Source organism: Callorhinchus milii, unplaced genomic scaffold (genome assembly GCF_018977255.1).
Source record: "Callorhinchus milii isolate IMCB2004 unplaced genomic scaffold, IMCB_Cmil_1.0 Scaffold10, whole genome shotgun sequence".
Taxonomy (NCBI): domain Eukaryota; kingdom Metazoa; phylum Chordata; class Chondrichthyes; order Chimaeriformes; family Callorhinchidae; genus Callorhinchus; species Callorhinchus milii.
In genome coordinates, this window is record NW_024704751.1 from 6,474,667 (window position 1) to 6,490,579 (window position 15,913).

Here is a 15,913-nt window from a genome sequence, read left to right on the forward strand (position 1 = left end):
CCAACCTGACACATCTCCCTCCCTCGTTCGGTGACCGAGTCGGAACTGCTCCTCGGTGCCCGGTAGGTGGCGCTGTGGGCGGACGGGCGGCGCTGTGGGCTGTTGACAGGGGCCGGTGTGGACGATGTGTGGCCGCGGGCGTCGGGTCGCCGTGGCTCTCCTGAGGCTGTGGCTGCTGCTGGCGGCCGGGGCCGGGGCCGGGGCCTGGGCCTCGGAGCTCAGCTACGTGACGTGCGGCTCGGTGGTGAAGCTGCTGAACACGCGGCACAACGTGCGGCTCCACTCGCACGAGGTGAAGTACGGCTCCGGTAAGGAGGCCCCGACCGGGGCGAGGCCCAGGGGCCGCACACCCACCCCTCCCCACCTACCCCCCCCCCCACACACACACACTGCCCTACCCCCCACCCCCACCCCCCCACACACACACTGCCCTACCCCCCACCCCCACACACACACACTGCCCTACCCCCCCCCCACACACACACACTGCCCTACCCCCCCCACACACACACACTGCCCTACCCCCCACCCCCCCCACACACACACACTGCCCTACCCCCCCCCCACACACACACTGCCCTACCCCCCCCCCACACACACACTGCCCTACCCCCCCCCACACACACACTGCCCTACCCCCCCACACACACACACTGCTCTACCCCCCCCACACACACACACTGCCCTACCCCCACACACACACACTGCCCTACCCCCCCACACACACACACTGCCCTACCCCCCCACACACACACACACTGCATCCCCCCCCACACACACTGCCCTACCCCCCCCACACAAACACTGCTCTACCCCCCTCCCCAGCTCCCCACCCCCACTCACACACAGACACAAACACTGCCCTCCCCTTCCCACACCCTCAAAAGCGCCCCAGAGCCCTTCACAAAGTAACCCCAGAGCGTCACAACGTCCCCGCAAACAGCCGTGAAGCGAGAGCGCGGTGATAATAATAATAATAATAATAATCCTGGCATTTGATACACCGCCTGATCACATCGTTGAGATGTCTCGAAAGCGCTTCACACGATACACTGTAAAGTGAATTGATTGTGTATTTCGCGGGCAAAATGATAACGATCCTCGCGCTCGGTGCGGCGCCTTTCACGTGGGGGGAGCCCGTCCGCCCGTCCCAGAGAGCTTCGCAGGTTTACCGCGGAGTTTGCAACGACGGTGCAAACAGCCGTCGAGCGAGCGAGCGGGTTTTGAAATGTTTTTAACGGCCAGCTGTGATTGCTGTTCAGGGAGCGGCCAGCAGTCTGTGACGGGAGTGACCACCGCAGACGACAGCAACAGTTACTGGAGGATACGTGGGAAAATGGATGACTCGTGCCAGCGAGGAAACCCGGTCAAGTGCGGGGAAGTCATCCGGATGACTCACATCAACACCGGCCGCAACCTGCACAGCCACTACTTCACGTCCCCTCTGTCGGGCAACCAGGTGAGTCGGCTAAATGGCATTGTGACAGGGGACTGGCCGATGAAATTATACCACGACGTGCATTTACACAGCGCCCTTCACCCGGGGAACGGCTTCTAGGTGGCGTGGTTTTGATGCCGAGCTGGAAAGAGGGGAGAGACGACCGGTCGAAGAGGAACGTCGTCGGGTGTGATAAATGCAAGTTGGTGTTGTAGAAGAATCACATTGTGCCTAGAGGGTATTAAAAACTACAAATTGGTCACGACTCAACACTCTTCTGCCCAGTGATGGCAGGGAATTGACTGCGTTTCAGTGACTGGAGGTTACTGTTTCCTGGGTGGATATCTGAACCCATTGCTTTAAAGTATTTAACATACAGGCTGAAGGTTTAAACTCGTGGCTTGCTGTGCTTGGGGAATCTGTGGTGCCTGGCCTAAGGTCTACAGAAAGCTCGAAGCTACCTCCACACCTGTTGTCCCTGGCGATGTATAGCGGGGACTTTGATAGCCGCTGGCTCTCACAAGATGTCCTTGCTCTAAAGTCGTTGGTGGCATTGATGTTAGAAACGTATGGATGCAAATCTATTCGTTGTGGGGTAATTACATATGATCTGAGATATGATGATTTTATTCCCTTCCCCATCCCTCCCCCACCCACCCAATTGAATTAATATTGAAGTAGATGAAGGAAGCTCACGCGCTAGTTAGAAATTCACCCACTCCCAAGTCCAATGGCCAACACTGCTTTGTAGTCTGGCCTCCTGTTCTGCCCGCAATCGCTGCCCTACACATAGCTCTTCAATTATATCTTTAGATTTTGCGGGTATCAATAGAATGCGCTGATGTCAGCCGCGAGATGACAATAATAATAAACAGTAATATTCCTTGCATTTGATATAGCGCCTTATCACGTCATTAAGACATCTCAAAGCGCTTCACAGAATATACTGTAAAGTGAATTGACTTGTGTATTTTGTGGATGAAATGCGGCAGCCAATTGCGCACAGCAGTGTTCACGCACAGCAGATAGTAAACATGACAAAGCCTGACATACTCAACTTTGAGGCTTCTCTCAGTGGGTTTTATTCTCTATTTCCACCCCCGCACATCCCTACTGATGGCTTTTTGAGCCACGCTGTTAAGCCCATCGACACCTTCCTGCTCGAAAGGCTCTCTCTCTGTAAATGCAAAGCGTTGCCATCATCCTCGGTTGCACCAGAGCTGTATTGTTCCAAGATTTCTTTCACTTGTTTGTAAAGGGTCAAGATAAACCACATACATCTTCGATAACAATGCAGAATAATCCCTCCACAACGTTTTTCATGTCGGGAGGACATCTCAAAGGGCTTTACATTGTGTACCGTAATCGGCGGTGAATGTGTATTTTGTAGGGATTTTTATTGCATCCGTGCCGTGATAATTGGCTTAACACGCAAAGCAAATTACAACACAAGTTAAATGTACTTTTAAGCTCCACAATGAACTAACCATTGTAGGATGTAATTACTGACCTTTAATTATGCTTGTAGTTTGCCCCTTGTTCTGTCTTAGCCTGAGAGTCAGATATTATACCTGGAAATATTTAGTGACGGTTGCACTTGCAATGAGCTAAAGAATCAATATCTTTCATTTAAATTCCATGTCAGTAGCTTGACCTTGAAGATATTATGAGACATCGATTGCATGGCATTGCTTTCCCCAACTCCCAGTAGTTTACCTTAAGACTTAAGTGTTTCTACGGAACCCTGAAGAACTTTTGCATCCAGCTCTTCGGAAGGTGTGATGAATTACCACCCGTTTAGACCAAGATGAGTTCAATTATTTTTGGAATCAGCTTCGCCTCCGTCCAGAACGTGGGCGCGATCGGACTGCAAAAGCTCCCGAAGTAATTATATTCCCGTGCCCAGAGGTGTCTGGCCAGGCTGTTAATCTAGACTTCCATTAATTCTAAACAGAATTGTATCATTTCCTAAAACGCCCGAGTCTCTTCAGCACCCCCACCCCCCCCCCCCCCACCCACTCCAGTCTGCAAGCTTTCTCTCAGCAAATTGCAGACAGTGAATGGTATCGATTGCACAGCCGGCAGGCTTCGGTCGGTCATCAAGGGGCTTCTTAACAGCGCTCATCCAAAATAACAATTTGCAATGTGCTTAGGTGTATTGCTTTCTGTGCTCTGGAGCTCGAAGCCAGAGTGTTGCGGATTGACAGCTATTTGTATTGTCAGTGGATCGAGCTACCAGGCCAGACACCCGGCGCCTGGTAATAATAAAAGGAATAAAAAGCTTCTACAGTTTCTGTCCACGGCTCTGAAATGCAAAGCCACGACCCTCCCCCACCCCCTTGTGATTTACTGATGTCGGCCAGGGTAAGAGAAAAAATCTGCTGGACATCAAATTGATTTATTTTCTCTCTCTCTCTACCCGCGCTCGTTTGGGAGCTGCTGAGGGCTATATGTCGCCGAGCGGGCTGGTTTCGCAAAGAATGGGACCCAAAATCATCGGGTTTGTTTCTGGTGGCCCCCGTATCCCCCCCGCGGACACATTTGCGTGATACAACAACAACAAGATTCCATTTATAGAGCGCCTTTCACGTTGGGAGGACGTCCCAAGGCGCTGTACAGATAGAAAAGCGTTTGCAAAAGGGCGCCGTTCGAATGACATTGCGGGGGACGATTTCTGAGGCACCTGAAACCTCCAAGACGATCACTTTACACTCGTTCTCTCGCCCTAAGGCTGAAGGCTTTTTTTTTGCCAACGAGCTTCAAATGCGCGAGAGTTTCTAACCTGCAGAGGTCTCAGTAACAGCATGTGGCTAATGCAAGACTAATGCGTTAATTGTGGTTTTTGCTGTTAAACTTGTAGCTGTTTGGTCCTCAAGAGTTTCATCAGGTGACTGCATGCTGCACTCTGATCATTATTTGCCTGCCTGGTTCTCGCTGTGTTGTTTTGTCCTGGCTTCTCAGGGCAGCAAAGCTGTTTATAGACATGCCAGTGTTTTTGTTCTGGCCTCGTGCTTTGCAAGCTGTTAAAACGCTGTGAAGGGCAGCAGCTGAAAATGAACTGGGAGCTCGGAAAACATTACAGTCGCTAGTCTTTGCGGTTTAAAAAAATAAATAAACCTGAAGCACTTGGAAACGTCTCAACAATGTGACAAGGCGCTACATCAAGTGTATTGATTGCGGGAGGGCTAATAAAGGGGTGTGTTTTTGAAACAGGAGGTGAGTGCGTTCGGAGAAGACGGAAATGGCGATGACCTGGATAACTGGACGGTGGTTTGCAGCGGGACGTTCTGGGAAAGAGAGAATCCAGTGAAGTTCAAGCACACAGCCACAGAGGTCCTGTTGTCAGTCACAGGGGAACAGTACGGGAGACCTATCAATGGCCAGCGGGAAGTGCACGGCATGGCATATTCCAACCAGTATAGCTCGTGGAAAGTGATGGAAGGGATCTTTATGAAACCCATGGAGATGCCGAGGTTTGAAACACACAGCCATTCTGAGTTGTAATAAAAGGAATCCACTGCAGCTGTGTGGTTTATGTTTAGCATTTGGACTTTAAACGGCACCCCACCCCTCCCCCAAAAAAATAGTTTGGTAATTTAATTTATCCGTTTCTCAGTATCGAGGCCACTTTGACCTGAACCAAGTTTCGGAACCTGCACCACTGGAGAATAGTCACAAGTCAAACACAAGTGACCCTACACACCCACCCCCCTCCCTCCCTCCCGTAATGACACAATGGTTTGAGTCTGTAAACCCAGGCTTGGTGCTATAAGTAAGCTCAATAAAAAAAGTTTCCTTATCAGGTTGTCAGCTTGCTTTCTACGTAAAATAACATCAACAGCGACCCGATGAACCAAAGAACCATTGAAACGTACAGCACAGAAGAAGACCATTCAGCCCATTATGTCTGTGCCGGTTGTTTGAAAAGCAAATCCTTTCATTCTCATTTAACTGCCCTTTTGCCCCTAATAATCGCCAAAAAAAAAAATTGATCCCTCAATCCACGACTGTTTGTGGGATGCTGTGCGCAGCTTCCGCCATGGTTCGCCCACAATTTAATTCACTTTACAGTTTCAAAGCGCTTGACATTCTGTGAAGCGCTTTGAGACGTCTAAACGACGTGATAAGACGCTGTATCAGATGTAAGGATTTTGTTTAGTATTATTAGCCCTGCGTTTGATACCCAGAAGTTAGCCATTTTTTATCTAGCACAGGAAGCAGCAGAGGACTGTAAAACACAAGCTCTCGCTCTAGCCTAGCCACTGCGTTACCCTGTATTTAGTGCGTACTTATACTCTGCAAAAAGTCACTGCTCTTGGCAGGAAGAGCTTTGAGACGTTTCGAGGTATTTAGGATCTATAAAAATGGATTTACAATACTTTCTGAATAGATTTTTCAATATCAAATCCACAAGACTTGCAGAAAACAGCAGTTGCCACTAGAGGGTACTACGGGATTGCTGCATTATTGCTCCTCTATCCACTTGTTTACAGGTTTCAGCTGGTTACTTCCTCACACTTTTCCCCCAGTGCTGGAAAGATTATAAATAATAGATAATCCTTGTGTGTCAGCCTGGAGTAGCGGTAGCAATCTTGCCTCTGAGTCAGAAGGTTGCCGGTTTAAGCCCCGCGTCAGGACTTTGAACTCGCATAATCTTCGCTGACACTCCAATGCAGCACTAGGGGTGTGTTTCACTTTGGGGAAGTGCTGTCTTTCAGATGAGACGTTAAACCGAGATTCCCGTCTGCCTGTTCAGGCACACATTAAAGATCCTGTGGTGCTGTTCAAAAAAAAAAGGGAGTTTCTCCTGGTGTCTCGTGAAGGGGAGAATAAGTGCTGCATTGCTGGGGTGGGGGGGGATTGCTCAATTTTTGGGAGGTGGGATGAGACGTTAAACCGAGGTGCTTTATGAATAGGTGGACATTAAAGATCCTGTGACATTGTTTGAAAAGAGAAGGGAGTTACTGCCAGTGTGCTGGCCAGCTATTCTCTCTCTCTCTCCCTGTCTTCCCCCACAATAAAAATTGTCCTTTCACTGTCACACGGTCACTGCACTTGATAGCAATTCCCTACGAAGCGCTTTTGAGAAATTTCGAAAGCAATGATTATTATTGGGAATCTCGGCCTGTTATTTTTTTTCCTCGCTAAAATCCGAACATTCACATTAATAAATAGCTTAAGTTCTTATTAACAATTTGCAAAATGTGCCTCGAAATTGGGCCTGGACTTGCAGTGTAAATTTTATTTTTTTAAAAAAAGTAAGTCTGATGCAAATTTTTAAGCTAAGGGAAATAACTTATTTCCTCAGATCCAGGCTGGTACACAAGACACTGTTTCAGCACTCTCTTGACCTAATTGTAAGAAGGAACAGAAATGTATTCTCTCTCGGTGCATGTCATTACTAGAAAGGTCAATTCATTCGGCGAGAAAATGTATTTCCAATTTATTCCACTACCGGTTACATCAAATAAGAATCGTTTTAATTAGATGCCAAAGTGGCTGAAAGACTTTCTATCCAGTTAATGAATAATGAACAGAAAATAAATATCTTTTAAATATCCTTGATATGGCAATCCCCTAACAGACACTCGTACTTCGTGATTCAGTGCTTTGAGATAACAACATAATAATTCTCACATTCGATACACGTCGAGAGGATGCTTCAAAGTGCTTCACAGGATTTTAGTGTGACTGTATTTTGGGAGCAAATACGGTAGCCAATTTGGACACAGATGTCCCACGTACAGCTGCGAGGTGAACGACCAATATTACCTGGGGGATTGTCGGCCAGGACACAGGGAAAAGAAACCCCACTTCTCTTTTGGTATTTTTTGATCAGCACTGCGGGATCTTTAACGTCCACCTGAACAGGCACAGATGGGACTTCAGTTTAACATGTCATCTGAAGCATAGTGCCTATGAAAATGCAGCGCTCTCTCCCCTTCCTACCGCCCCCCCCACACACACACACACACCAACCAGTGTAGAGTGCTACAATATGACTCGAGTGTCTGCTCAAAACGTGCACCTACAGTTGTACCTCTCTGGGATGGTTAGACTCCAGCAGTTACCCCCGAACGCACCCTCTGGGGTCCCCAAGCCGGGGCTCTTGCCAACCTGCACCTAATACTTTCTGGAACTGGATAAGCAGGAAGGGTCCCTCCAGTGAGAGAGTGCACATTCCATTCCAACAATCTATCTCTGGAGTTTCCACGTGTAGGTGGGATGCATGGAAATCTCAGTTTGGTTCGGATACTCTTTAAGCACGGTGATGGGTTTCCCCGTATGTCAGACACCCGGCTGACCCCCCAAAAACTATCTGGGCTGCCAAAATAGCAGGAATTGGGTTCAGAACACAATTGAGCCGCGATAACAATAATAGTACCTAACAAGATGAGAACGTTTCCTCGGTTGATTTGCTGACAATAACGGCCGAAATCCACCCTGGAGACATCTTGTCTAATTGATATCAGTTCCAGAAACATTCAATTTTTATTTCTGTCTCACAGTTAATTTTTTTATTGAAAAAAATGGTCTTTTTTTTCCCCTCCCTCTTTGCTTCTGCATAGGATCTCATCAAGCCTTTGTAATAAATACTATATGCACTCAAACCATTTATTTAGTTCTGTTGCTACAAATTATACATCATGGCACATTACGTTGAAAGGAAACATAATGTGATCCCCTAGGCTATCAAATCAGACTTTCTTACTGCTGAACCGCACCATGCTTATTAAAATAGCTAGAGCTTTGAATCTGCTTAAGCAGTCAGCCTGCGGCTCGGTCGGTAGCACTCTCTCTCTCTCTCTCTTGCCTCTGAGTCAGAAAGAAGGTTGCGGGTTCAAGCCCCATATCAGGGACTTTCAGCTCACAGTCTCGGCTGACACTCCCAACGCAATGCTGGGTTGAGGAGGGGAAGGAAAGATCTGCGTTGTCGGAGGTACCGTCCTTCAGATGAGGCTTTAAACCGAGAGCCTGTTTGTTTGGACATTAAGGATCCTGTGGAGGGAGCTTTACACTGTTGTCCTGGCCTAACGATCCTACAGATAAATTGAACGTTCACTTCATGGCTGCTTGTGGGACTTTGTTGTGCGTAAATTGGCTGCTGCAATTTTATCTGGGGGACTGTTGGCCAGGACACCGGGAGAAACACCCTTCTCTTTTCAGATAGTGCCATGGAATCTTTGACGTCCACCTGAACAGTCACAGACGGGACCTCGGTTTGACGTCTCTCCCAAAGGACGGCACCTCCTTCAAAGTCGATCTCCCCCCAGCATTGTATTGAAATACCAGCCAAGACTTGAGTTCTCTTTTTTTTAATTTAGCTGCTGTACGCTCTGCCTTTTGTGTTCTTTTCAACAAATCATTTCAAACGGCTTCTGCGGAATAAAAAAAAAGGCTGCACTTAGTTCCGATCAGCCTGGGGGGGGTGCGTGGTGGGGCTGGGAGAGGTGGAGGAGTCATTAATTTCCTATCAACATCCCCAAATGTAGCCTCTTATTGTTTCCCAAAGCGCTGTGCAAATTAACCAGTATCGAAGCTGACACATTTGTTAGTGCATTTGGCTTGTAAATCTCTTGTCTTTTTTCACGAGGTAATGTACTTGGCTTCAGGGCACACATTACACAGACATTATAGAACCTCCAGACTAGAAAGTGCGTCACGGTATCTTGGTGGAAAGATGCCCCAAATTTGCACAGGGTACCTTCAATTCCATTTGTTATGGATTCTCTTCCCACTATAACGGCCCCTTTCTCCCACTTCATTCTCCTTCTCTACCTCAGTGTCCTAATGCTGTGTGTGTATGTGTGTGTGATCGACGTTGTAACAATATTATTTTGGTTCACTGTTTCGTGATAGTTCCCGGAGTCCCTCCGACTTGCTCCCTCCCTTCTTCTGATGTCCTACCTCTTCGACCGCACTTTCGGACATCTTTTCCTCCTTCCTTCCCTCCTCTTCGGCTCTCACTCCCTTGCGCCTCTCCCCACCACCCACCATTCCGCTCTGGTTCCCAGCCAAGCAGTGAAAGGCGCTGTATATAAATAAATGTAAATTGTGTTGCATCGCAATGTGGATTACTAGTCGCATCGCTTCCATATCTTGCCTCAATTAGCAAATATCTTAGGTTCTCCGCTGTAGCCCCATTTATCTTTGTAGTCTTTGAGGCCATTCATTGGGATTGGCGTATTAATACTAATTACTGCCAGGGTTCAGGCAGTTTTATTCTTTTGTTTTGGATCCAATATCACTTAAGAGTATCTTCCAGTAGCAGAGGCCGAATCTTTTCAATCCCATTAATTGCCAACTGACCTTCTGGACTAATCTCGCTTGCATCACCCTCTCACCAACTTGTTACCTGAGAAGCCAGAGCAAAGGAGCCGAGAGAGGTGTGGGCTGGTCGTAATTTGGTCACTCAACGTCACAGTTGTTTGTAGGGACGTCGCCGTGCGCAAACTGGCTGCCGCGTTCAACCGACAGATGCACAGTCACTACACCTTACGGAAAAAAACCCATCCCGCGAAGCTCTTTTGAGACGCGATAGGGCGCTGTGTCAAATACAAGGACTAGAATAGCGGCACTGTTCGAAAAGAGAAGGAAGTTTCTCTCTCTCCCAGTGTCCTGGTTGACAGTCCCTCCTCTCTCCCCCCACCCAGATAAAATTGGTTTATTCACGTCACGGCTGTTTGCGGGATGTCGCTGCGTGCAAATTGGCTTTCACCACCGAAAATGCACAGTAACGACACCAACAAAATGACATTTATAGAGCGCCTTTCACGTCGGGAAGACGTCCCAAAGTAATATCCTGCGAAGCGCTTTGGAAAATCCTCCCAATTCGGAACGAATGCAAGGATTATTATCATTATATTGCATATAAATTATTTGCAGATTCTGAGCAAAGACGCTGCCGTTTACGGCTTGCCTGAGCTTTGGCTTGTGATCTGCTAATTTCACACAGTGCTATTTTCCAAGTTCCACAGTTGAAGGGAACATCTAGCACTGCTTGAAAGCAGCAACGCAGAATTAATACACATGGGATGCATTTAGCTGCATGATAGATGAAAGCGTTGATGAACCATGATGCTTGGTCAGATTTCACAGGATTTTTTTCCCCCCGCCTTGTAACACGACACTTAATTGGCCTATTCTGTGCTAGCTGCGCCCAGACACAAAAGCAGGAGGTTGGTTGTTCTTTATCTCTCGCTCTCTCTCGCTGGCTCTGATTGCACTTATCGTTAACACTAGTGAATGATCTCCCCTCACTCTACTATTCACAAGCTGCAATTCATCCAAACCTCTACCTCCTGTGTCCTTACCCGCACCAAACACTGCGTGCCCGTCGCCCCAGTCCTCGCCAGGCTCTATTGTCTCGATTTCAAGATCTTCACCCTCACCTATAATAATAATAATAATCCTTGCATTTGATACAGCGCCTTATCACGTCGTTGAGATGTCTCAAAGCGCTTCACAGGATATGCTATAATTTGGATTGACTGTATTTTGTGGGTGAAACGCAAACCAATACACAATTCAGAGACGGTAGCGGGTTTAGAGTTGCGAAGGGGCAATTTCAGTACAGGTGCCAAGAAGATTTCTTTTACCTCAACGGTAATTATATGTCAAATATAATAATAAATGTAAGAAACTACATCAAATACAAGGATTATTATTATTATTAATTACCAGCGGGTTGCAAGGAAGCGTTTTTGAAGCCAAGACGCTGGGACTCATTTAAAAAGCAGTTCGATGCTGTGATGTGCAGGGAGGAATTCAGGAAGGGTGATATCAGATGGGCCAAAGGACCTTCATTATCCAAACCAATCTTCTGATCTTTTCTTCTGATTTAATTTCTGGATCCTACAAATGTCTGGTGAAAACACACTTCAAGGGTCCCAAGTGGAATGCATCGCTAATACAGTAAATGTACCGTCTAACAAGCTGCTATTAAGCTGCCAGGTAGCCTCCTCCCCGTAAACATTATTGCAATGTTTATTGTAGGGCGAGATGAGAATTTTACTGAAGGCATTGGTGGGAGATGTGTTTGATTGTGTTAAGTGAGTTGCAGTCAATTTATTTCTTCATGTTGAATGTTCTACAAACCCTGCGTTTTGCTAAGAGATTTGTTCCCCAGAGCTTGACACTGCGCCTTTCATGTCGGGAGGACGTCTCAAAGCGTCTTACCGAGTCTTACAGGATTTGCTGCAAAGTGTAGTGACTGTGTTTGTAGGTGAACGTGGAACAACATGTAAGTGCAAGTTGTTGTTGTTGGATGTGTAATGATGAGTTTATCATGTTACGTATTGCTTCATTTTGTTTTAGAGGTAAATATTATCACACATGCTGTAGTGACTCAGATATCTGACATTCCTTTTTCCCTTTAAGCTTAGACAGCATCTGCTATCCCCTGCCTCCTGAGACATCTTGGCGAGTGATTTGAATGCAATTTGGTCTTAATGGCTTTTTATGTAGAAAAAGACAGTGAGTGTCATTAGTATACATTAGCATTTGTTGTCCATGTTTTGCATGCATTAGTATGTTGTTCCTGAACTGTATCCATCCTTTTTTTTATGGCCCTTTCCTTCTGATTTCTGCAAGCAACAACAACAAATTACATGAATGCTGTGCCGTTTGTGTCGGGAGGACGTCCCAAGGCGCTGGACAGTCAGGGATTAGGACCCGAGCCTGGGTGGGTGGCGGGGGTGGGGGGGGGGGTTGAGTTCAGGAGGGGTGGAGGGCAGCGAGGGTAGGAGTAGAAGGGTGGCCGAAGGCATGGTCGATGAGGAAAGTCTTGAGACGGGCCTGAGATTAAGAATCTTCTGGTTGGGCTAGCCAGAATTTATTATTTGACAACACATTGACGCTGACTAAGTTCTGCAACGGTTTACCACAACAGTCAACTCTGAACCATCAAAGCCCACCCGTACCTTTGTTCATCGAATATGCAGTCGGATAATTCGTTTCAATACTTTTGCAGAGATAAACCCAATAATCAGAGATAACGACGCCTCAAAGTCGTGATAAGGCGCTATATCAAATGCAAGGATTATTATTATCATTACTATAAACTGTGCTCAGACCAGCTATCAGCCTCAAACTGACGAGGCAGCTCGATAAACAGAGAACATGAAATGGATAGCACTGAGATAACACATCAAAGGGATTCTGCGTTAATAAACCATTTTATCGGAGAAAAATGTAAAAGCACGGTAAATATTTATGATCGGATCAAACTGCTGGAAAAATACTCTTCGCTGAATAATAATTCAACGAGGATTTTATTTTTTTCCCCACACCGCTTCCCATTAACGCCTGCGGGAATTATTCTAGTGGCAAACGCCATTTCTGAAGCGAGTGCTTTACGGTTACTTGAGTGAGTCAGGTCAACGGTGTCAGTGGCTCACTGTTCCTTCTCCCATTTTCCCTTCTCTCTCTCTCTGATTGACGATCAAGCGTTCAGCCGGTACACTCGCCCTTACATTTGAAACACGCGCCTTTCACGTCAGGAGGACGTCTCAAAGGGCTTCAGAGGATTCCAAGGCACCGTATTTCGTAGGAACGCAGCAACCAATTTGTAGACTTGAGAAAGGTCTTGAGACCCACAAACAGCCAATTGGACCAACGGCAGACGTGACCTTGGTTTAGTGGCTTATTGGAAGGACGGCACCTCTGACAGTGCAGGTATCCCCCCCACACAATTGGAGGGTCAGCCTCATCTACGTGAGATCAAGAACCCTGATGAGGGGGCTTGGAACTCACAACCTTCTAACTCCGAGGCAAAGCGTTACCGACTCAGATCGAAACGACTTTCTCTCTTCCGCTCGAGGTAACTTAGCGCTGCTCGCTCGACGACCCTTCTCCCCTCGGTTCCCAAGGTTCATTGCCTTTAAATGGTCTCTCAATTACCTGACCGTGACCATTTTAATCGACTACAAGTGAAGTCAAGTAATGGTTAATTAACTGAATAACTATTATGCGCCAACTATACGATAGGATAATACATTCGAAATGCCGTGAGGCTGCATTTCAAAGTCAGCACTTGAAGGTGGAATATAATGCATAATTAGAGCTTATTCCAAAATCTCAAGTGTCGTATCCCAGTGGGTTAGTTTAAGTGCGGGGCATAAAATTACAGCCTGCCAACCGCCACTGTGTAACTAAACCTAGTTAAATCAAATTGAAGCAGATATAATGTCAGGATTCTGTAGCCAAGCTCAACAACTCTCCAAAACAAGGTCAGTCTTGAAGCATGATTCTCTCACCCCCCCCCCTCCAACAACCCCCCCACCAGTTGAATGGTAATTAATTGTTATTGTGAATCTCCAAAGGAGAACGCTATGTAATTGCCAATGTTTTACTCTTAATTACGGTTGTTATCTGATTCGGTGACTTTATTTCAGTTCCACACATGATCCGCTCCTCTGAATCCTAACTCTATCTCGGAGTCTCTCCTACATCGCTCTCCTCACTACCCCAACCCCCCCCCCCCCCACTCGTGAGACGCCGCCGTGCGCAACTCGCTGCCGCGTGCGTTTCGCCCACAAAACGCACGGTCAATCCACTTTACAGTATATCCTGCGAAGCGCTTCGAGACGTCGCAGCGCTGCGATCAGGCGCCGGAGTCAAACACAAGGCTCACAAGTCGAATTGCAGCTGGGTCCTAAACACGGGCGCTATCTCAAAATTGCCGAAGGGAGACAGAGAAAACCCAGAGCGCGAACGGTTAAAAATAATAAAAAAAGATCGTTCCTGCAGTATTAAGAGAAAGTTGAGGACTTAGAGGCCTTTGAAGGAATCAAAGATCGCAAGTGTTCCTTAATAAATCCGCTCGGGGTGGTGGAAGGGGACGCAGCATGAAGTATGATTGTGAACCGTAGGATTAAACTGGGTGTAATTTTATGGTTCACTGTGCTAAGATTATCCTATCAATTCACCAGCTGGCCAACAGTTGCCAAGGTTAAACTCACGCTCGGCTTAAGTGTCCCATTTAACAATGGCGCGCTATTGTAAGGTATCAAAGCACCGGAACCCGTTCACAAGTTCCCAGCTACAGGGCAGAACAATGTTCTAAAACCCGCGACGGAGTCTAAAATCTTAGCATTTTCGGGCCCTTTTCAGGGCGTCCGGATACACGCGGAGTACCCCATCGCCGTGCTTAAGAGTCTCCAAACCAGACTGGCAGTTCCACACGCGTGTAAACCGCCTGCATGCGCAAATCTCTGCCTTGTCTGGAACGGATCGCGCACTCTCTTCTGAGAGGGGCGCGACCCGTTTACCCAATTCCAGGGAGTATTAGGCGCAAGCTGGCAAGAGTCGAGGCTTGGGTGCACCCAGATGTGTGCGATGGGGTAACTGCTGGAGTCGAACCAGCTAATAGCAGGGAGTTTGCTGTTGAGTGCACTGTCTGAAGAGCTTTCCAGCTGCTAATCCAGCGAGGACCACCCTACCCGATAGAGCTTTGGTTTCCAGCGTTAACGTGGCTTTGACCTCCAATTGCCACGACAAGCCAGGCTGGGTTGGTCTGTTATCAGTAAGATTGTGATAAGGTGGAAGCATATTCACCACAAGTCACCTTGCCTGAGTGTTATTTTACCTGATAGTTTATTCACATCAGTTCCTATCTCCCTTTACCACCTCTGAATGTCATGGCTTGTTCCTGGGCTTCCTTCTTATCTCAGATAGTCGGGCGACGCGAAAGTCTCTTCCTGAATCCATTTATCAACGTTAAAGGTGTTATTTATTCGCTGCCACAGACACGCACTTGCTCGAAGATTTTTCTAAGAAAAGCGCATTTCACAAACCCGACATTTTCAAAACGTTTTTTTTAATAAAAGGAATCAAGCCAAATAATAATAAATCATTAATAATAATGCCGCTAATAAAATAATCCTCGCCTTTGATAGAATGCCTTTCACCTTGGAAGGATGTCTCAAAGTGCTTTGCAAGACTGTTGAGTCCTGGAGAGCGGTGGTTAAGCCCGATTGCCTCGCAAGCGAGAGGATCCAGGTTCGATTCCCAGGTGGGGCGAAACCTCAGGCAAGTTTCCTAACTCTACGCGCCTCTGTTTACCTTGCAGTAACCCGGTTGTTAGTCAATTGGCAGATCGCTTTCCGGGTGTAATAATCCCTCAAAGAGTCATTTAATCCACGACTGTTTGTGGGATATCGCTGTGCGCAATTGGCAGCCGAGTTTCGCCCACAAAATACCACTCAATCCACTATATAATATATTCTGTGAAGCGCTTTGATGGGACAAGGTGCTATATCAAATGCAAGGATTATGATTATTATTATTTTAAAGTGCGGCCACTGTGTTTTTGTGTGCAAACATAAACCAGTTAGGTTCACCAAAGACACAAGAAGATAGAGATTCATCCATGGTTGAAGGACAACCAGTCGATGTGCCTTTTGTTGAGTTATTCACCCTAATGCTCAGTTAATGGAGTCTATTAGTTCACGACAAGCCGTCGGGCTCAGCCTC

The 15,913-nt window shown here is 47.0% G+C and overlaps 1 protein-coding gene across 1 annotated transcript; it reads left to right on the plus strand.

Moving 5' to 3' along the window:
- The first annotated feature begins 60 nt into the window (after window positions 1–60).
- Window positions 61–5,237, plus strand: sdf2 (stromal cell-derived factor 2). Its single transcript, XM_042338401.1, has 3 exons — window positions 61–308; window positions 1,263–1,459; window positions 4,652–5,237. Exons 1-3 carry the CDS (start codon window positions 125–127, stop codon window positions 4,940–4,942), a joined length of 672 nt encoding a protein of 223 aa, XP_042194335.1. The 5' UTR covers window positions 61–124; the 3' UTR covers window positions 4,943–5,237.
- The last annotated feature ends 10,676 nt before the right edge of the window (window positions 5,238–15,913 follow it).